Source organism: Glossina fuscipes, unplaced genomic scaffold, assembly GCF_014805625.2.
Source record: "Glossina fuscipes isolate IAEA_lab_2018 unplaced genomic scaffold, Yale_Gfus_2 128, whole genome shotgun sequence".
Lineage (NCBI taxonomy): Eukaryota > Metazoa > Arthropoda > Insecta > Diptera > Glossinidae > Glossina > Glossina fuscipes.
The window spans coordinates 358870-381551 of record NW_023998471.1 but is presented as its reverse complement, the minus strand read 5'-3'; the positions used below and the strand labels follow the sequence as shown (position 1 = coordinate 381551).

The 22682-nt window shown below is 32.8% G+C and overlaps 1 protein-coding gene across 6 annotated transcripts; it reads right to left on the bottom strand.

The window, feature by feature from the left end:
* Window positions 1-6: 6 nt before the first annotated feature.
* Window positions 7-22682, bottom strand: LOC119640879 (protein anoxia up-regulated-like). 6 transcript variants are annotated; one of them, XM_038039167.1, is made up of 9 exons: window positions 22332-22680; window positions 10847-10873; window positions 8787-9275; window positions 8542-8654; window positions 8318-8442; window positions 7938-8120; window positions 1170-1374; window positions 910-1107; window positions 7-717 (listed from the first exon to the last, which is right to left on the bottom strand). In XM_038039167.1, the coding sequence occupies exons 1-9, from the start codon at window positions 22404-22406 to the stop codon at window positions 126-128; spliced, it is 2007 nt and encodes a 668-aa protein (XP_037895095.1). In that variant the 5' UTR covers window positions 22407-22680; the 3' UTR covers window positions 7-125. The 6 variants fall into 6 exon arrangements, 5 of the variants coding, with proteins under 5 accessions (XP_037895095.1, XP_037895097.1, XP_037895096.1 ...); XM_038039169.1 differs by lacking the exon at window positions 8787-9275; XM_038039168.1 differs by lacking the exon at window positions 7938-8120 and having other exon boundaries at window positions 22332-22678.

Genomic DNA, 22682 nt, shown 5'->3' with positions numbered 1-22682 from the left:
GTGTGTGTGTGTGTGTGTGTGTGTGTATAGGTGTGGAGATATTTGCGTATACATGTTTCTCGTGTATTTCGTGTGCGTGCTTAGGTGTATTTAGGTGTATAGCGATGACAAACGACAGTGTTGAACTACTCGTCATATTCATCTTCTTCATCGGCTTCCTCACTCTCCATATCGTTATCATAATCACCGGCATCTCCACCACTAACTGTCAAGTCAATGATTGGCTCTTCCTGATAAATCTCTTCTCCGGCAGTGACTGTTGCTGTTGTTGGCGAAACAGGTTCTTCGACAATTGGCTCGGCAGTTTCATTTGCGGCAGTGGTGGTTTGCTCAGGTTCGGCGACAGCTTTTTCTTTAGCTTCTTGCTGCATGGCTTGCAACTCTTGGGCGGCAATTTCGGATTCTTGACGAGCTATTTCCGCTAGTTCAGCTGCTTGGCGAGCCAGTTCCGCTTCCTGTTCTTCAGCGGCTTGTTTCTCGATTTCAGCTAAACGACTGAGCTCTTCTTCGCGTATACGTTGCTCTTCGGCTAAGCGAGCGGCTTCTTCGGCTTTGCGTGTCGCTTCCTCAGCTGCCTTGGCTTCTGCGACTAACCTTGCTTCCTCAGCCAGTCTGGCTTCTTCAGCCTTTTTGGCTTCCTCACGCAGCTTAGCTTCTTCGGCTTTTTTGGCCTCCTCCGCTTCCTCAGCTTTACGTTTCGCCTCTTCCTCTTTAGCTCTGTAAAGCGTAAGAAACATTACATATAAAATCTTTTTTATTATTTAGAAAAGAGAAGATAGAACAGGCTACACTTTCCTACTTTCAAATTAACATAAATATATTTGCATCCTTAAGTTATATAATTTTTCCTATATATAAAAATAGTTACATATGGGTTTCTCTTCTTAGATTTACATACAACTGACATACTTTTTCTCGGCTTCCTTGGCTGCTCTGAGGTCTTGTTCGGCTTGCCTTTCAAGCTCAGCTACGCGCTTCTTTTCTTCTTCCTCGGCTAAACGAGCAGACTCTTCGGCTAGTTTGGCTTCTTTGGCTTTGCGTTCCGCTTCGGCTCGTTTCTTTTCCGCAACTTCTCCCGCCTTGCGTTTAGCTTCTTCCTCCAAGGCTCTTCAATCCGGAAAAATAATTAAATAAGTTTTTGCTAAATACTTTTTTTTCTGTCGTTTTACTTTTGCTCGCGACGTTTCTTTTCATCCAAACGTTGTGCCTTCTTTTTCTCCAATTCGACTACGTCCAAGACTTCTTCGTTTAAAGTCATTAAACGTTCTTGACGTAAACGTTGTTTCTCTTTCATTTCCTCATCTTCTTCGGGTTCCTCCAGAGGTCGTGGCGCAGAAAATTTCCGTGAAGGACGATAAGGATCCAAATCAGGATCTAAAAATGCATTATATAGAAAAAATTTTTATTTTAAAGAAAATCTGCTTTTATTAATTATTCATAATAATATTAATATTGAAAGTTAAAACTAAAAACAAATTCAATTTCTTTGATCATGAGTTCTTTGTTACTTGTATTGAGAACAATGATTTTTCATTTTAGTTTTTTTTTATGTTTATTAAAGAAATTAAAACAAAACAATATGTATATATATACATATATAAAAATACGTGTGTAAATGTGTATTCTATATACTTACATGATTGTCTAGAATGATCCTGCGTGTTTAACGTTATTGACTGAATGAAATTTTAGCAAATCTTTGCGCCCACATACTATATTTGGATTTGCATGTTGATATTGATATAATTAGCAAAGTTGATAATATATTTACATATATAGACATAAGTAAATTAATGTTAATTTTATTTGTTTTAAAGCAAATAATGTTTGAAAGAAATTTTTAACGAAATGATTAAAAATGAACTAAGTGATTGACTAATCACGCCTTGAAAGCAAAGGTTAATCTCCCAAGCACAAATGTGTGGTTGAGTGTGCGAAGCTGCACTTAGCTTCGTCAGAATATTAATTTGCTTTGGCAATAAACAAAGCTCTTTAGCAGGAAAATGCAAGCCGTAATTGGAATTGCCTATCTGTGATTTTTGCCTTCACCTAGCACTACCTGTGATGGCAGCGTCTTGCATTTACACGGATCTATGCAATACTCAGAAGAACTTGAAGTCGATCTTTTTTTTTTATTATATCGATGAATAGTTTTAAGCACTCTTGTCCGTTCATCTGTCTGGTATGGATGCTTGGGCTATTACGTGTCACTATTTTCGAGACATTTGAAATGGTGCAAGAAAATTTGTGATTTAATTTCACGACCTCTACGACGTCCATATAAACATGTATTTAAAAAACTCCAACTTCCAACTTTAATATTTTCTGACCATAACCCGTAAAAAAATAGTATATTGATTTATCAGATGAATGTAGAGGATTTCCAATGAGTGGAACCATTTCATCAAGGCCTGGCCACATGTAAATACTTTACAGACTTTAAGCATTCCTATGACAACAGGACTTCATTTCCAGTTCTTTACGAAGAAGTTTGGTACATAGCAGTGATTTGATATGAAAATTATGCGGGTATATTTATCGTACCTCTTGTCATCTAAGACTTGTGAAACCTTTATATGGGCAATAAGCTATACGCTTCGGCATTTTATGACAAAGATGGAGAGGAAATTTTATGTACACAGTTGGGCCAGGTCGACTACTAAATCCTCTGCGTATACAAAATGCTTTAACGGTAGCTTCCAAATATTTTGTTATTCTTTGTTGTCATATCACGTTTGTCATGACACTAGCGAACTATTCGAAAGTCAGTGACAAAACGGATTTAAAATAAACAAGTAAGAAAATAATATTCGGTCCATCACCGTTAGCCTAGGAAAGACGAAAACAGAAACGAGGAAAAGAAATAAACATATAAAATATATATATATAATATATAAAATCTTCAATATAGGGTGGGCGCGGTTGATTTTTTCTATTTTCAGAATGAAAGTGAAAATTTAAATGGTGTATGTGTTGTACTTTATGAGCAACAAGCAAAAAACCCGGAAAGCAAAGGTTTTGTCGCATCCAGCCGTGCGGGAACTTGTAGGGGTGCCCTTTGAACAGTTGATGTCATTTTCAAAACCTTGTCGAAGTTTATAGTGGATATCTTCATTTTCCGGACGAAGGAATGTTTACCACAAATACTACACAGTTGGGTAGGCGGACAGATGGACATGCCTACGTGCCTACATACTTTGTGGGGTCTCTGAGGGTTTCTTATGAACGTTGCAAATGCTTTGATAACATGAACACACCCCCCAACCTTCGGTGATGAGCATAAAAGCTAAAGACTGATACTTTCAGTGAGAAGCATAGCTCGTGCTTCGTTATAGCCATTACCCTCCCACAAAAGATGAAAATCTCCAACTATCTCAAGATAAAGCTGAACTTTCAACACATTTTCCTTTCTTATGAAAACTGAAGCTTTAAAGCATTTTATTATGCTCCCGTTTGATGAAAAATTAATATTAAAAAAAAGAAAAAAAAAATTGAAGCGATTAATATGAATACAAATAAACCGAGACTTTCATTATATTTCTACCAAGAATGAGACATAACAGATATTGGCTTAAAATTTAAAAGACTAGGGTGTAAATGTTCCCTATTTAGATAAAATATGAAAAACAAAAACGGAGATGACGTCGGTTATATGAAATTCATGCTAAACTAATTATTTATATGAATGAAGAAATCAATCTTTGTTTTCACATATCGTTTTATAAGTAAAGTAAGATAATCTTTTTCATTGAATATAAATCATGAAAATTTATTTCTCATGTATATATAAACAAATGACATGTGTCAACGTGAATAAAAAGATATATATATTTATATTTTTATGAACGTTTATTATGAATTGCGATAAATATTTACATTTCGACATTTCGTTTTCGCAATCGATCATATTTTATATAGAAAAACTTTATAGATTAAAAAACGTATTCAAATTGATATGATTTATATACACAACTGTCTGATATTATAAATAATTTTTTGCAGTTTAAAATTTATTTTGCCAAAATATTAACGCGATTTGTTCGTGTAAAGCGAACGATAATTTGCTCTTCTCTTTTTTTTCTTTTTTTTTTTTGATATAAATTGATGCCAAACAAAAATAAAAAATAGAGGAATTTATTAAAGTGCGCAAATTAAAAATATTACAAATTAATGCCTTAACACGTCTACGTAAACGTAAACGTATTCAAGGCGATCAGAAATATGTTGGCGATAATAATAAATGAAATGTATTAAATAAAATATGATCGCCTATACAATTATATATGTGAACATGTGTTTAAATAAATTTTTTCACAAATACACACACACACACACAAACACATACCAAAAACCCTCCATGTCCACCCCCTTTACAGCCGATACAGACTGACGGCAATTATTTATGGACTTTGTTTCCTTACAGAAAATTATGCCAATGCTAAGTAGAAAAGCCAACGGGCAGAAGGGTAAGGAAAATAAATGGGTCAAGGCCATTTAATTAGAATAATCGATTAATAAATATTACAAAACATTCATTCATACCAGGCGTTGTATGCACCTTCCCGCCAAATGAAAAAAGAAAAATGCGCAAATACCGCTCAAAGTACTGTGATAATAAAATGAAATAGAAACAGAAATGTAGAAAAAAGAAAACACCCACCCACTTGTAATGTAAACGCCTAGCAAAGATGTTTATTAACGACCCTCAAATCAAGGAAAGGAAACACATGTTATTTACGTAAATGATAAATATTTTCATTTTCGAATCGGCTACATATACATTTGTATATTATTTTCATTAATGTTCTACTGTTTTATATATATCGTTCATTTCATCATTCACTGTCTCTTTCCATAGAAGTCTTCTTTACAAAAAAGAAACAAAAATAAATAAATAAAATAAAAATAATAATGATTAAATAAATAAATAAATCCCAAAATATTTCTGTAAATCTGTTTTATATTTCATATAACTTTTTCCATATATACATATATTTATGTATATATATATTTAAAATACAAATCAAATGCATAAAAATAATTTTGAAAAAATTTTTCGTAAAGCTTGAAATGAAAATGATGAGATATTTTGTTTGATTGTTGTTTTTCTTTTCTTTTTTTAGTCGTTTGTTTTCTCTTTTTTTCTAAGTAACGTGTATTACTTATATGTATATGTATATGTTTAGCCACAAAAACCATTTGTGGTAATATGTTGCGCTTTCGTATGAGAAAACAATGATACATTTAATAGGAAATTATTTTCTTTTTTTTTTTTTAAATAAATACAATAAGCAAATCGAACACATTTTAATAATAATTTCATTTTCGATAAAACACATACACACACATACATATAAATACATATATATATATGTATCAGTTAGGCTTCAACCTCAGCAGCGCATACTACATAAAATCGGGGATATCATAGAATAAGAAACAAAAAAAAAGAAGAAGAAAATGTTTAACGTTAGTAATCAAATTGAAAAATTTCGATCAAAAGAAATCAGTGAAAAACTTTGAAATGTTAATCACAAATGTGAGTACAGGGAGTGAAAAATTAATACTTCATTTATGGATTCAATAATTTTCTTCTTTGTTTAGCTATGATTTTCATAAAACTTTCAACGCCTTACGCAGTGTCCAGAAGGAAGCAGAACTTATTATATCGATTGAGATCTAAGGTTTGTATACAAGCTATAGGCCGCTATATTTGAGATATTTTGATGAACTTTTGTATCCTGACACAACCTCACCGATAGACCCACCTTTTCTTGTACCGATCGATTCAGAAAACCATTCTAATCTTGCCTATCCCTCTGTCTGTCTATCTGTCCATGTGTTCTCTAGTTCGATTTACTGGTGGCATTCTTCGAAATATATTGCGGAATTTGCTATGCTTTCCGTCTGGCTACCTATTCTTGTGTTCAACTTACGGCTCGTACTTCATGAGATATTTTGATGAAATCTAGTACACTGACGTGTTGTGGCCATAAGAACGGGTACTATGGAAAATAGTTCGGATCGGACCACTTTTTCAACTACCATCCATTTAACGTCCTATTTTGAAAGATCGCTGTATGAATAACAGAAGGTTGGTGTACAGTATCTCATGCTAAGCCAGGGACCGCTATAATGTTTCTGCTTGCTGTAAAAGCGATGAGGATTCTTTCGGTAAAATTTCATTTCAAAGGGAACAATTTTTTTTTTTTTAAAGAACTGGCAATACCTTGTTTGTAAAAGTCGATAAAATTGTAACTTCTATATGCACAAATACCGTTCTAGAACTTTACGTAACATTTATTATCTATCAATCATGACCAATACCTTTCCAAATGTGTAGAACGTTTCCTTACTAGCGACATACGCAACATAACGTTCGAGGGTATTATATAAATCCGAATCAGCCCCAAAAACTCCTAAGGCGAAGAGTGTTGTCTTTTGTGTTTAAGTAGAAGTAAGAGCTGCTTCTATCGGAAACTCAAAAAGGCTTGATGCGAATCGTGAACAAAATTGTTAAAGCCGAATATCTTTGTAATCGAGGTTAGGTATTATTTCTTCTGATTGAAATTTCTTGCAATCGATGGCTAATTGTCATTCTGGAAAGCCTCAAGAGATCCGCTGCTCTTTCATCATGGAAATCAGATTTTGTCAGAAAGATGGAGGTGTGTAGCTAACGATGAACAATACCTTCAAGAAATTATTTTATTCTCTCATGCTCTTGATAGAAGTTTCCCTTTTTTCATAAAAAACTATTAGGAAATTTTTTCCACAGCAAGTAGAACGCCGGCACTCTAAATAGTTTTATGATTTGACATTTGTTTTCAATTAGCAGAACTAGTCAAAATTTATAGCACCTTTAAGAGCAAAATGAAAACTGAAACTCAAGCTTTGTGAAATTTACGGCGATCTTCACAACTATTAGAGCATTATAGTTAATTTTATGTTTGACAAAGGTGAAGGCAAATTTCTTATATCCTACAACATATCGGCGAAAATAACGCTCACGATTTTGATATTTAAACTCACGATAAGCTACGCATTTCACAATAAAGCAAGCAGTCATGTAGAGGCCAAGAAAAATGACAAAATATGCCAGTCAGGTTTTTTGCAAACTTTGTTTACGGCAAACTTGTTATCATCCCTGTGCATGTAAGTTGAATGAAACAAAATAGCAACAAAATAGTAACAATGTAACAAAATATGAGAAGTCACTGTAATAATCGACGGGAAATTATACTTTAAAGTGTATGAAATAAAGATTTAAAACAAAGCGCAGCAATTACTTGTAACTCATTTATTACTGTCATTATATTGTTGCGTATACACTACCACCTGACTCGTATCTAAATCCTCTCTATTTCCCCTATGTATGCTTCAGCAGATTACCTTCGGTTTTAAGTTGCTTTTTTTAAGGTATTGTCAAGAATGACTGTCTGAATTGAACTAAGTTTGTCTCTCCGTCCATCCGTCTGTCCGTTGTCTGTATTATTTTCTTGCGTACTTGTGTTTTCGAAAAGTTCTAACGAAATTTGACGCACCGACATGTTGCGGCCCAATCACGGATACCGTTGAAAATGGTTTCGATCGAACGACTTCTTCGACCACTTCCCATATAACGACATTCGCTAAGTAAGACTACTAAGGATAACTGTACTACGCGCACTGATGTAAAATATTTCATCGCGGACCGTGTCGAATTACAGGATTTTTACTTGAGTTATTATTATTTACTTTATTACATTTATTTATTCATTTAATTTTTTATTTATATTTGCTCAACCAATGCATTTTATATTAATTTATTTTTAAGTGTTATTGAATCCACAAATTTTTATGGTAAAATATGTAACGCTTTAAATTATTTACAAATGTTCATATGATGAAATAAAATGAAACATTTTTTATGCATTCGTATAACGAATTAAAATACTTACCTGTATCGACACTCTCCACTTTTTCATCTACTTCTACTTTTTTCTCACTTTTAACTGTGGGGTGTCGCAAGTACCAGGATAGGAGATTAATATCATTACGTAACCTATCCGAGTCAAACATGGGCCTTCTTAGATCATAAGATCTATTTCCGCATATCCTTACGGATGCTAGATGGCTTTTACCTTTTATTCAAATTTTAACAAGGCACAATTATTATATTATTACTATATTATAATTATTATTATTGTGGTTTATTAGCAAACTGTTTACAGAACACATTTAAAAATGTGCTTCGCCACAAATCCTCTCTTATACATATGTATGCTAGTTATCTTACATATACCCATGAGTTTGATTATGCAAATTGAAATTTACATACCGACATATTTGCGAGCTGGCTCTGGATACATGGACATCTTATGCACTTCTTTAGCAACATGACGTACAGGATTTGTTATACGAGAAACATAGGCATCAAGAGCTAACTTAGATGTAGGTTCATAGCTATTCGTACATAGACGTCACAAACAAAATGTCAACACATAATGAAACACTAACATCTTCACGAAATGATTAACAAATTTAAATCTTATACAGACTTACCCGATGACTGGGAAAGGTGTAGTGCTGCGTGAATAGCGTGTAACCGGTGTATGTACATCACGCGCCAATGATTGAGCTTTATAGCGTATACGATTAGCTTCATCGTGGAAGACCTATTTATATGAAATTTATTTTAAATTAAAATTTTCCAGGTTGCATCGCAATGAGGTAATAACAAAAATAATAACAATAATAATAACAACAACAACAACAACAAGAAACAAAAAGAAACAACGAAAACTTACAGTATAGGGTTCAGTGCCTAGATAACTGCTTATGGCCCGCGAACCAAAAAGTGGCAAATTTCTCTTCAAATATGAAGGTGTAATGCGAGCCGGTGAAGTTGTTACTCTAACTGGAGTGACCGAACGTGTATACAGGCGTGAGATGGGCGTGTAGTAATAGGATGGTGTATTGGTAGTCGTGTACACATAGGAGGATGGTGTATAAGACGAAACATAAGTTGATGGCACATATGATGAGACATAACTTGGTGGTATATAAGGAGAAGCGTAAGAATATAACGTTGGTGAGGTGTAAGTGTACGAAGAACTATAACGATCCGGCGTTGTGACAACACGAGTTGTGCGTACCACGCGCACTGGTGACGGACTGCGTACAACACGTGTATAAACTCGAGCTGGGGAAGTCACAATTCGAACAGGCGATGCGATCACACGACTTCCACGAGTATAAGAAGTGGTCGAGTAGATAGGATAACTTGTTTTATATACCTAACAAATTGTTTTTGCTTTTTATATTATGTGCATTTTATCAAACGTCTGAGAGAACAACAATAACAGCTGACGATGATAGTGAAGTGAAATGACGCATTAATATGAATGAAAGTTGAAAGATTCTAAAGAACTATATCCCGCAATGATTTTAAAAGAGTATAGATGAATATTTTTATTAGGATGTTTGATAGTAATTTAACGGGAAAAGAAAGAAAAAGATTCCAAATTCTGGGACATCCGCAAAGTGGTTTTAGTGCAAACATACCTCCAGTTGATACGAGGATTGATGAAGTTCTAATTCTAAATTCTAATCTCGCAAAAGGGTTCGTTGCTATAAATTATAACGAATATTGTAGCAAGTGCTTTGTAATCTTGTAAAGTTTATCGTTAAAAGGACAAAGAACAAGAGTGAAGTAAGTTTTTCCTATAGCGAACATGTTGTCCCACTGCGATTCAAACGGATGAGATTGCTCATGTAACAGAATGTAACGAAAAATAGAAACCGTGTTTGATGAAATGCATACACACATATGTCTTAGAAAGTCTAATATGATCTTCTTCTTTCTCAATCGACTAACTTGGCGATACGAGGCGTCCTTGGAGTGTAACGAAAGCAATGATTATGTCAAAATGGAAATAAGTGTAAAAGGAATCAAGTTAGAAAATCGCAAAGTCCGTTACTCTACCCGTTGCAATTGAAGGTCAACTATTTAATAGGATTTTTACAAAATCCAAAGGTTTGAAAGCGGTTCGTTGAAAAACTCTTCTGTAGGAGAGGTTCCAAAAAATATCCGAAACTAGTCAAACCGTCATTCTACACTAAACGATAAAAATAAAATTGACAATTTTCAAAAAACTCGCATCTTTGGATTACAGTGCACGCAGTGGTGTAAAGTATGTAATGGCTCCATTCGACGACTGTAACAATTTAAGTTATTTTCATATATTATTTTCATTTTACATATATATAAATCAAATGACATATACATGAAGCTACGTCGTCAAGTTAAAGAGGTGCAATGAACGTAGAGTCTAAAGCCAATTTGTTATAATTTACTGAAAAGATATGGACTCAAGATATACAGAACAGTTTATGTTTTTTATGATTCTTTTTGATTTTTAGACCCTACATCACTTGTGGCCAACAAAAAACTTGACATATGCCCACGTTTTATTATACCGATCGATTCAGAATCACTTTCTAATTTGTTCTAACCGTCTCTGTCCGTCTGTCTATCTTCCCATACAGTGACTTAAATTGATGAGTCGTTAGATGAGTGGCTCACTAAAGCGTTTCGTATCTATCATAAATCTGTGTATCAGTCTTCCCATATAGTGACTTAATTGTGATGAGCAGTTATCTGAGTGGCCCACCTGTAGCGTTTCATAACTAAGATTTCACTTTAACAAGCGTAGTGACTATAGTCCAAGGGTTATCTTTAAGAAAAGTGAATGAATGCGAATATGTTTAATGTTCATATGTGTAGGGTAAGGAGCGAGCGAGAGAGAGGCGATAATAAATGAAGTGCATGTAGAATAATACAACATAAAATATTCCAAATACTTACACGTGAGACCTTTGTTACAACAGGATACTAAAATTCAAATAATCATTTAAAAAAAAAAAATTTGTTAAATTGATTGCATATTGTTTTTTTTCTTTTACAGTTATATCTAACGGTAATCAAAATCGTTCATTTAACGTCTGTTGAAAAAAAAGTAGACCTAATAAATGATTAATTATTAAAAAAAGAATTAAAAAAATAAATAATAAAAAAATCAAATACACGAAGGCGATCCTCGCTATGTAAGCCCTATGGAACTTTCACAAATTTCAATTCTAATCAAAATTCATAGTGAAACTCCGTTTGCTACTAATCATTTGAGATTATCGAGGGTTAAGTCATATCGCATTACCAGAACCATTAGAAAACTCAATGAATTTTTCGAAGAATTATAAAAAAATGTGTATTAAGTAAAAGAAAAACTTTATTGATTCATTAATAGTTAGATAACAAATATGTGTGTGTGTTTTAAATTATAAATCACTTATTTGCAGGTTTATAAACATTGTGGTTTTACTTTCTAAATGATATATTAATTTTAATTGTTGCAAAAGTTAGTTCAACCATCGCAAAGAACGGAGTTAAAAAACAACTATAAACTAAAAAAATTTAAAAAAAATTTTTTTTTTGATTTTTTTGTCCATAGATATGGTATAACGGGAAACATATGATTTACAAAAGTGTGTGCGTGGGTTAGTATAAAACACATATATGTTCGATATAAGAGAAAAAATTAAAAAAAAAAAGAAATTAAAGCAATCAGTGTGCGGGCATCAAGTTGTTGCTGACGATAACGATGCATTAATTAATGATTGCAAATAGAGGCTTAGACACGGTACGAGTAGTGACGATAACGTGTACCGCCGGGCAATACGCCAGATGTAGTCGACGAGTAACTGTAACCACCTGGGCCACCGCCTGTGGTACTTGTACGTTCAGTGGAGTAATTGTAAGCACCGCCGGGACCGCTGCGAGCCGAAGATTCATATGAAGACTGATATGATGAACGTTCCGGCCGATAAGAGTAGGGATTACTGGAATCGTAATTGCTCTTCTCTACCGATGATTTGTACGAATACGAATAATCGGAAGTACCATGCGTGCGATGACTGCCTGGTCGATCTGTGGCAAGATCCAAGCGAGGAGTCTGCGAATTTTTTAAGTAAAATAAATTTTTCTTTTTTATATTTCTCTATATTATCACTAATTAAAAAAAGGTATCAATCTATCACTCAAATAAAAAAAAAGAAGAAAAGCAAACTAAAAACTACAAACTATTCCATGAATGCTTTACATACTTTCTTTTGGTAAACACCTCATGTCTCAATCTTCAATTGTAATTGAGCCGACTTGCTGTATTGCCTTTCATTGATAACGCGTTCTTACGTTGATACGATAGAAGTAGTCATTGCAAAAACCCCATAAAAAAAATATCTTTTGAAATTTAATCTACGATAGGTAAGGAAATTGAAACATGTTTGAATTTCACGTTAATTGAAAAAAAAAAAAAAAAAAACAAATTTGCACTACTGGTCACAGCAAAGAGAAACATCAAAAAAGAGCAAAGGAACTCAAAAAATATGTTTTCGTTTTTCGTTTTTTTTTTTTTTTTTTTTTTTTTAAATTAAAAGTATTATATATAGAAAAAACGTAGAAGCTGTTATTAATAAATGTATCTGGTAACGAGGGCACCAGATTTCTCATTACGATATGTTTCACGTTTAATCGGTAACGATTCAGAAGCAGCACGATGTTTACGTGGCAACACTATATCTAAACTGTCGCGCGATGTACGTGCTGCCGTATTACCACCAACGTCCACCGTATCGATGTGTTGACGAACCATATTTAATATGCGTTCACGATTTTTATCACGTGCCGGTATATATGGTTTAATAGGTTGATGTAGAACTTCATAGTCGGGCCTTATAGCGGCTCGATTTATAGGATCCAGTATTGAAGTTTGCCGTTTATTACGCTCTGACCGATATTGGCCGAAAGCGGTAATTGGATCCGTTATTAACGATGGCCTCGGTACATATGGACATTTTTCCCAGTCAATTGGTGTTCTAGTCTGTAATGCCCATATAGAGGGAAATATGTTTGATATTAACCAGCCGCAAAAGAAAGTTTGCTTTTATAGATTTTGTATTAACTATAACAAGGAGCAGTAAGCATCGTGCATACAAAAGCATTGCTTTACACATTCAATTACTTAAAGCTTAAAAACAGATGACAGATACATTCATTCACTTTATCGCTTCGTCTTGCAGGGAAACTTTTAAAAAATTGCCTTAAATATTTACAGCTATGTTTAAGAGCACAAAAAACATTTGCGGTCTTAGATATATATAATTTATATAGTACATAATCCGTAAACGTATGCATTGTATTGTATTTTATGTACAGAAAATATCTTAATTGCGCGCAGTGTGGTGGTAAGTATTGGAACATGTGTGTAATATGTTAAACTTTAGTCAAAAAAAAAATTTTTTTTTTTGCTTATTTTTAAATGTCTGTACAATTTTAATAAATTCAAATTTTTTGCAAAAAAAAAAATGTTAAAAGTTATTCTATAATTGAAAGAAAAATAGTTGGAAGCGGAATTCGGCTTCTACCGAATACCTGTAGATACCCACCACTTGCTTTTCATTGCTTTCTCGTAAGCACAACGTGGTTTGCAGACGGATAAAGATACTTTTTCAAAAATATTATAAAAAATAATTCTTAGATACTAACTGTGCTATGGGGCCCAATTTAAGGCCGGGCGGATGTAAGCAACATCTAAAAACACTTTCAATGGTTCCTTCTTCCATTTTTTGATCCTGAGTCATTTTCTGAATTGATTTATGCTTTCCTGTCCATGTGTCTGCAACTTATTGGTCACATATTTTCGAAAAGTTTACATCAAATTTCGTCGCAAGACTAAAGCTATTGAAAATGGATTAAGTCTAACTGTTGTTACGTCTATTCGCCCTATAAAGACTTGCAAAAGGTTCTTTGTAAGCGGACTTTTCTCGGCAAAAATCGTTGAAAAACATTTTCCTGGCGTAGTAAATGATTGGAGAATACTTGAATGAAATTTCAAGGCAAAGTTTCCACTTTTTTTTTTTATTAATGGCCAATGACTCGGAATATGTCCTCTATTTATGTAACGCGGTTATGGTTAGAAAAGAGAGAAGAGAAGTTGAGTTGGGTAATTGTAGTGCGTTGTGCCGATTAAGCACTCACTGTAACTACGACAAAAACGTAAACTCTAACTTTCGACTTGGACCCGTGAAGACTGACTTATTTACTCGGCTATCCATACGACCTGTCAAGCTCAAAAAGTGGTTTATTGGCTTTGAACGTGCCTGTAGTCGTTGTAAGATTATATTGAAAATTCCTTTCATCTGCACTTGTAAGTCGGTATCTGTCAACTTATCCAATGCCCTCAAAATAGATGCAATATGGCGCTACGATTAGCTACACCTGGAAAGACGACTTTTTAAGCATTTCAAAAATTTATACCTCCTCCTACTTTCTTCAATAGTTTTTACACAATTCTTAAATATTGTAGAAACTTTATTAGTTCTAAGAAAAAAATGCGAATAATAGCTTCCCCGCTAAGCCTCGAACACGACATCAACGCGGACAGCCTATCAATGTACACCATTTTATTTGCTTATTCATAAGTCTTTTGTATAATATTTAAAGGAAATGTTCTGCTTAAATAAAATTGTCTTAAAACCCTGCCTTGTAGCGTATAGTCTAGCGGTTAGGTTGTCCGGAGATCAGCCTGAAAACTAGGGCTCGATTCTAGCTGCGGTTATACCACAAATTGTACTACTATTGCATATATATAAACATAAACAATGCATTGAGTTCGTGCTTCCATTTGTGGACCCATTTGTAGAAATGGTTTTTTGCCTGAGTGCCTTGTCTCCCTCCGTCTACGGACGGTTTCGAGTATAAATCAAATCATTTTTATGGCATTGGGGAAAAAAAGGATTTTCCTACAAATCTTATAGCTTCCACTCACAGTTTTTTTACGATACCTGGCGGATTTTCGAGAAGTTACTATAACCATTTTTTATTAACAAAGAAGCGCTTTTTTCTTGTGTCCAAGATTGAAATTTTTCACTCAAACTCTGCCCAATAACAAAAAAACTCAATATATCTAAAATCTCATGCACAACGCTGTAGCTATAGACTTGTACGTTAAATATGCTGTCTTTCTTTTGTATAATTAAATTCACACCGACTATAGAATAGGCCTGTAGAGCCTGTGACATCTTTTTTTTAAATATATTTCCCTTTTTTGTTACTTCAGTATATGCTTTATTTATCATTATTCTATCAACTCTCTCTTCATTACAAAAAAACAGTGCAATTCGCAAAGAAAAAAAAATTTTAAATAAAAAAAGTCATAACATGCTCTAAGCGTTTTACTCCGTATGTTATAAATTATTGCAAAAGCATAGCATACTCAGGGCATAAGGTAATCCGAAGAGTGACATGCTGTAGATAAAGCATAAAAAAAAACTAATAAATAATGTAAGTAGCGGAAGATCTGAGCAGCGCAGGTATTAGTAGCATAAAGAAAAAGCCATAGAAGTAAAGACCAGATTGTTACCAGTTCTATTAAATTTTTCGGCGGAATTTTAAAATCTTTTTCTTTATAAGCATCATAAGCATGAAGATGATCAAACTTTGCTAAATGATTTACGCTATTCCTGATTATTAAGAGTATACGTAGAATAAGGAGATTATTGCAATAAATTTCTGCTCCTATACTTTACAAATAGTTGTCTTAATTAACATAATTTTTATAATGAATGTAAAAATATGTGTTCCGTAAACAAATTTTCCCGTTCTCTACATGGAATTATTCCTAACTACCACCACCGCCACCACAGCCTTGCCGTTCGGATGCAGAGAACGTGTGGCTGACCAGATAAAATTGAAATTTAATCAAGTAAAAACACTAGAGTGAATCGTATTCCAGCCTTAAATATCCTCCGCCATCCTGCAGTTATATATGAAAACCTTTGGAAAATAAAGTTTTATGTGGGAAGTGGTCGAAAAAGTGATCCGATCTGAACCATTTTCGTTAGCATTCATCCTTAGGCCAAAGCACGTCAGTGTACCAAATCTCACCAAAAGATTTCAAAAATTCCATTCTGCAAGTTGAATACAGTCAAACGACACAGACAGACGGACAAATAATCTTAAATCCCGATTCTGAACCGGTACATCTATCCCAAATCTTTGTGGGTGTTGCCAAAGTGATGTAGGGTACAAAATTACTCGAAAACTTTAAAAATAATATAAATATATTTTATAACATGAAATTTTTGAATAAAAATAATAATTATAATTTCTATACACATGTACAAATAAATTTAATATGCCGTTAGAAAAAAGTGTTATTCTTAAGAATAAAATATTTAAAAAAAAATCTTTTAATATTTTAAGTTTAATTTAATTTTAAAAAAAATTAAATTTCAATCCAAACTACATCGAGTTATTTTTTAAAAAATTTATGAAATATATTTCCGAATATAAATTGTAAGTGTTTTAAATTTTCACACACATAAAGCATATATGCGTGAGTATATGTAATTTCCGTCATTTACATATTAATTTAAAAGCGTAAACTTTGTGCCAAAGATTTTTCTCAAGACGGCAAACATCTTAACGTATCCATGCATACGTTCTTCTTTTACTTAGTCTTACTTCTATACGTATATATATATTTTCTCTCATTTTCCAAAAAAAAAATATTGAAAAAAACAAAGAAGAACGAAAAAGTTCTTTCAGAAAATTTTATTTATAGACATTGCTGTGCGCGCGCATCTTGCATTACAAAATAGAAGCACAACAACAAATATGTTTTTTTGCTTTTTTTAAGCAAATAAAAAAAAGAAAGCAAATAAAGAAAAATCCAAGTTGATCTGGCCAAATTGACCCGGAAAAGTATGTTTAGATTATAAAACATTTAATAAATATGTATAATTGACAGCAACATATCTGCAACAAATCGTTTCTACAGATATAAAACAGAAGATAACATTTGTTTATACTTTACGTCTTTACTTATGGTAAACAATTTAATATTAAATAGTTGATGATGAAATGAGAAAATTCCATTTTCTAAATTTTTCTAAGTTTTCTTTCATACAAATACGTATCATTAATTTAAAGAAAAAAAGCTTCATTTGAAAATACATCAGTTAAACTGCAAGAAATGATTCTTTGCTTAAATTCCAAAATGCCTGAGATTTTCAACAATTTCTAAAACTTCTTCACCTTTTCGCACGTAAAGAAGTTAAATTTCACATAGATTCGCATGAGTAGCCGCGATTGTGAAGTCAATGTTCGCGTACGTAAGAATCGTGACTACCAAGTCAGGGTTCACGGGTTCAAAACTCAAGGGCTGGCAGAATTTACTTTGGTGATAGCCACAGTGAAAGCCCAGTCGGCAAAGATTTAACATTAGGCATGCATGCACTAGGCTACGATCATTCCACACCTCTTCCGCCTTCCTTACTTCTTCCTAAACATCATCATGTTACATGAATAGGGAACTTTCCCTGGGTGGTGAATTGGTCATATTGAAAAACAGGTTATGTAACTGTAATGGGCCGAAGAGAATGTTCGCAGAGCTTTTTCATAAAAATTCAAACATTATAATTGAATCTTATTAAAGCCAATATGTGACCTTTTGATTTAGTTGTTCCCTGGATATATTTTAATTTAAATCATTATATATCAAGCGCTCATATTCCCCTTTCAATTATACCCATTGCATAATATGTTTATCCTGGAATTAATTGAAGCGTTTTCAACGAAATTTTTCTTTTCTTTTCTATCCACTAGCATAGCCAAAATGAATCAAAATCAACTATGTCGGTAGTACATCCATGTCGACAACAAAGTAATGCGAAACTTCCTAGGATATTGTCTTCCGTTTTATTATAAACGGAAAACAAATGAGTTCATAAATAAAAGCTAGAAATAAAACAAGAGGTAAATAATTAAATTGTTCGCATCTTTTCTGCGGGAAAAATTATATAAAATATTCAACGAGATACAAAAGATTTTTCTTCTCGACAGTTATGAGCAGGAGATTAAAACGTCGGTTAAGGAGGCGAGTTGGCTGGGCCAATTAGGCCAATAATAATAATAATAAGATTGGAATACATTGGATCAGAAAATTGCTTCGCTAAGAGGAAAACGGCATTTCTTATTGGAACTTGAACTTCTTCCACTAGCTTTTAAATCAATAATCGCTTGTTATCTGTTTTTTTTGTCTAAAGATATTTGTACCAGGGAAGCATGCTGCCGTAAAGGAATGTCCTCTCAGTTTTCCGACACGGTTTTTTAAGTACGTTAGTTGACCATAGAGAGAGTTTAGATAAACGACACCTTTTTTAAAAGAAACTTTTCCTCTTTCCTCTTACACTTCTTCTTCTTAATTAGCTTCTTAATTGAAAAGTACGTCCATTCTCTCTCAAGCAAAGAGAGTATATTTTCTTCTTGTCTTTTTATACACCACAGTGTGTGGTGAATTTCAATCCAAAATGAATTTCAGATTCTTGTTAGATTTTCGTATGCTTTTATGATTAAGCAACGGATTTTACAGAGGAACAACTGAATTATGTATAAAAAAGATATTCTTTAGATAAATTTTATGAATACCTGCAATTTTTTTAATATTATAATAATAATAATAATTTAACCTTGAAATGTTTTCTCTCAATAAGCTTAAAATAAATAAAATGAAATAATTTTGAAAAGAGAAAATGTTGGTCAAAAATGAAATACACTTATATAAATAATGACATTCCGTTTTTTTTTTTTTTTCGTTTTTTTGTCTTTTAATTATAAATCATATAAATCAGTGTCATAAAGTTTATTAGTCATAAAATTTATTTTGAATGTGCATAAAAATATTTGATTATTTTAGAAGAAGAGACAGACATGAAATATTCTCAAGCTCTTTATGCTTATATATGTAATTATATTCAAGTTTTACATTTTTTTGTTCTTGGTATTTTTTTAAAAGTGTAGCAAAATATAATCTAAATGATTTACCGACGTATTATTATGATAAAAAAAATCAGAAATCGATTTTTGATTTCTTTTGATTGTCGAAATATTCTTTTTCAGAAAGACTTGAGACAGACCCAACTTTTCTTATACCGATCGATTCAGAAAATGATTCTTAGCTTGTCTGTCCCTCTGTCTGCCTATCTGTCCATGTATTCTTTTATTCGACTTACAGGTCGCACTCTTCCAAATATATTGCGAAATTGTTGCTATACTGTCTGCCTGTCTATGTATCCTTGCGTTCAACTTACAATTCGCATTCCGTGGGATATTTCGATAACATTTGGTAAACTGACGCGTTTTGCAATCAAGAACGAATGCTATTGAAAATAGTTCACCCACTTCCCATATAACAGGGAAAGATGGTGAGTTGCAATTGTATGACCAAGGCGAATTCTCGAAAATGTTTGGATCTTGGTTTTCTCAACATTTGTTGGATATAAAGGTGGACTTAATTGAGGGTTAATGGAAGAGTAGTGTTGGTGATGGTATTGTAAATTTCCTTCTGCAATTTTCTCTTTAACTCTTCTTCCAATGTATCTTTGAAGGTCCAAATTTCCCATGTCGTCATCCATAATTAGAGGAGCAGAAGCAGCCGCTGGATCAGCCTGCCCATTTCCCAATAAACCGATGTGATTTGGTACCCATAACGTTTTAATTTTTCCGTCGGGTGTAGTAATTATATTCCTTAATTTGTTGATGGTGCTCCATCATAAAATAATTTTAATTGGTACTACTATATTCATTCTTACGGGCAAAAATAACGTATTTGAAAGGGTTCTTTTCTTATTCTAAGTAGAGTAACTCTCTTTTCTCATAAATTATTTCTGAGGTTATGTCACGATAGTACAGCGACATTCAATATCAATTTTTTTTAATGTGTTTTTTAAAGAAAAACATCGCTTTACGTTCATGTAAAACTTTGCTTGATTTTGATTTTCTGAAAGCAATTTAAGGTCATTGTAATGGTTAGTAAAAATAATATTCAATTGTCCCATGTACAGAAGAGAGCATAGCGGCTGTGTGAGAGAAAGTTGTTGATGAATTGAATTTGTAGGAACTGGATGTTATCACTACTAGTTTTCTACTTCTTTTTAATATTATCGCGACAGTATATTGGTTTGATTGAAGCCCCATACAATCGAGGTGACAAACTTTTTGAAAAAAAAATCCTGTTGTTTTTACAAACAATTCAGTTCTTTTAAGATGGTTATATGTTATCCATCAATACATTGGCAGCGCTGTAGTACCTAGAACTAGATCAATGTGAACAATAGAGTCATGTGCTTCTCAACAATCTCGTTTATCTGTTTGATCCTCTCCCTGCCCATCTATTAAAATCTTCCACCTTTTTTCCACTTTGAATCTTTTCTATACCAATATTGTAAAAAAAATCATGTTTACCATAAATAAAGTATTGAAACTTAGCTTACATATATTTCGTGCTGTCCATTCAATCGAACACATTTGGAAACGCATCTATTGTGCTTTCATAACAAAAAAAAATATAAAAAAATTCATCACATTTATGAAAAAATAACGAACTTGCAAGGGTATCCATCAGAGCCTAAGTAATTTTCTAATGGAAAATGTCAATTTTCCACTAATGTAAAGCACTATCCCATAATCCAAGAATCGTCTTAAGTCCAGTTTTGTTTTTATGATAATTATTACTATTGCTATTAACTAAGCCAGAGAAATAAATTTTAAAACTAAGCTCTTGAAGGGCTAGCATCTTGAAGCTATCGGCTTTATTGAAAAGTCTACCGCACTTGAGATTTAAACCCACGACCATTGTATTGTAAATGGAAATACTTCGCCTACTCAACCACTCAGGCGAAGGAAGTATTTACAGTTTTCTCTCCCTCTCTCTCTCTCTCTCTCTCTCTCTCTCTCTCTCTCTCTCTCTATCTATCTATCTATCTATGTCTCCTTTTATCAATCAAGATTTGCTTTTTTTTAACAAAAAATTGAAAAAATTTTCTGGTACTAGGGATATATATACTATTTATATTTTAATTAGACTCGACCACATATGTCAACTAATGTTAAACTATTCTCCATTACAGTTTTCTCCTGCAAATGATTTCGAATTTTACAATTAATTTGGCAATTAGCCATTTCATACCTACTTAAATACTTATAAGAAAAGTGAATGCATATAGACTAAATATCTCGTTCTACCTATGCATATTTTTACTATTCTAAAAGTTGCTGAGATGCTTAGATGTTGTATACAATAAAAAAAGAAGTTAAAAAATTATATTCGCCTTAAAGCGAATTTTGCATAGAAACTCCAGTACATATATATATATAAAAACTTGAAATATTTAAGAAAGCCATTTAGATCGAAGAAATAAATTTTAGAACTAAAAATACGATAATCAGCAGCAACCAAGGCTTTCCGAATAATATTTTATACAGAAAAAAAGGCTATTTAGCTTTTCTCTTCTTAGTTCTGTAGGAATTTAGGCGTGCTGACAGAGGCGCTTTGCTAGGCACATCAAACTTGATTTGTGTACCTAAACTAGAATGAAGGCTCTTCGGCCTTCCTTGTAGTGAGAAATCCAATGAGAATAAGGGAGGACCGCCGGACAGACCAACCAGCAGACATACTATATCGGTTTTGATCAAAAGTATTTATGTGGACCCAAACTAGAATAAAGCTTCTTCGGCTTTCTTTGCATTGAGAAATCCAATGAGAATAAAAGAAAACCTCCGGACAGACCAACCAACAAACATACTAATCGAAATTTTTTCTATGGTTCTGATAATGCGATACATTGACGAGATTTAAATGAAACGAAAAACACATTGTTCCTCTCAAATTATTTCAAACTTGTTTCAATTCCGCTGTTTGTAAAGTTTTTTTTTTCTAATTTTTGCAAACTGTAGAAAACAAAATTTAATGTGCAGTAGACAGCAAGTGGTGCAGACATGAAAGCACTCCAAACGTGCAATAAAATAAAAGACAAAAAAAAAGAAAATCAAAATACACAAAATTATTTTCTCTTTACTCAAAATAATGTAAAAATAACTTTTTTCCGTTTTAAGAAAATTGTGTCAAAATTCTTTTTCATATTTATCGTATATTTTGCACACGGCTCCATATGTTCTATATGCACATTATGAGTTAGGCAGGATTTTTTTAATTTAAACTTTGTTTTTTATTTTTTTTCGCTTTTCAATAATTTATGAAAATAATTTCAACACATTTTTCTTTGCCGCGAAAGGCTTATATAGGGAACTGGATTAAAAGAAGACCACACTACACTTTCTATTCTATGATTAAAAAGGTTGTTTTCTTTAAAATGTAACTTCAGTTTTAATTCAATTTTAATATTTTATTATTATATTAAGTGAATTAATTTTTATTTGTTTTTTTAACGCTTACCGTTACAGAGTACGATGTAACAACAGGCCTGGTAGAGTAGGTTCTACGGGTACTAAATCCACTTTCGTAAACCATTTTCGTTTAATTTCAAAATTTCTCCCTATCGAGTTATGCACTAAATTCCTTTTCTTCTTTATAACAAAATAAAAAAATTTATTTCAAAACTTTTTTTTATATGATTTTGATAATTTTGACACTTAGATCTCACAAAATAGGAAGATATTTTTTCTTATTAAAAAAAAAAAAAAGGTTTTTTTTCCTTTTTACTCGTTTCGTTTTTGTGTGCACTTAACGCCTGTTCGAAAACTTCTGAATAACCTGAGTCTAATGGCAGACGATTTTGCTTCGAAT

Bases quoted from the DNA above. Each gene is read 5' to 3' on its own strand.
- LOC119640879 (XM_038039167.1), bottom strand. From the start codon at position 22,406: ATGGTTTACGAAAGTGGATTTAGTACCCGTAGAACCTACTCTACCAGG. The intron at 8,655-8,786 runs GTAAGTTTTCGT...TCATATAAATAG, and splicing joins TAGGCACTGAACCCTATACT to GTCTTCCACGATGAAGCTAA. The intron at 1,108-1,169 runs GTAAAACGACAG...TCCGGATTGAAG, and splicing joins AAGAAACGTCGCGAGCAAAA to AGCCTTGGAGGAAGAAGCTA.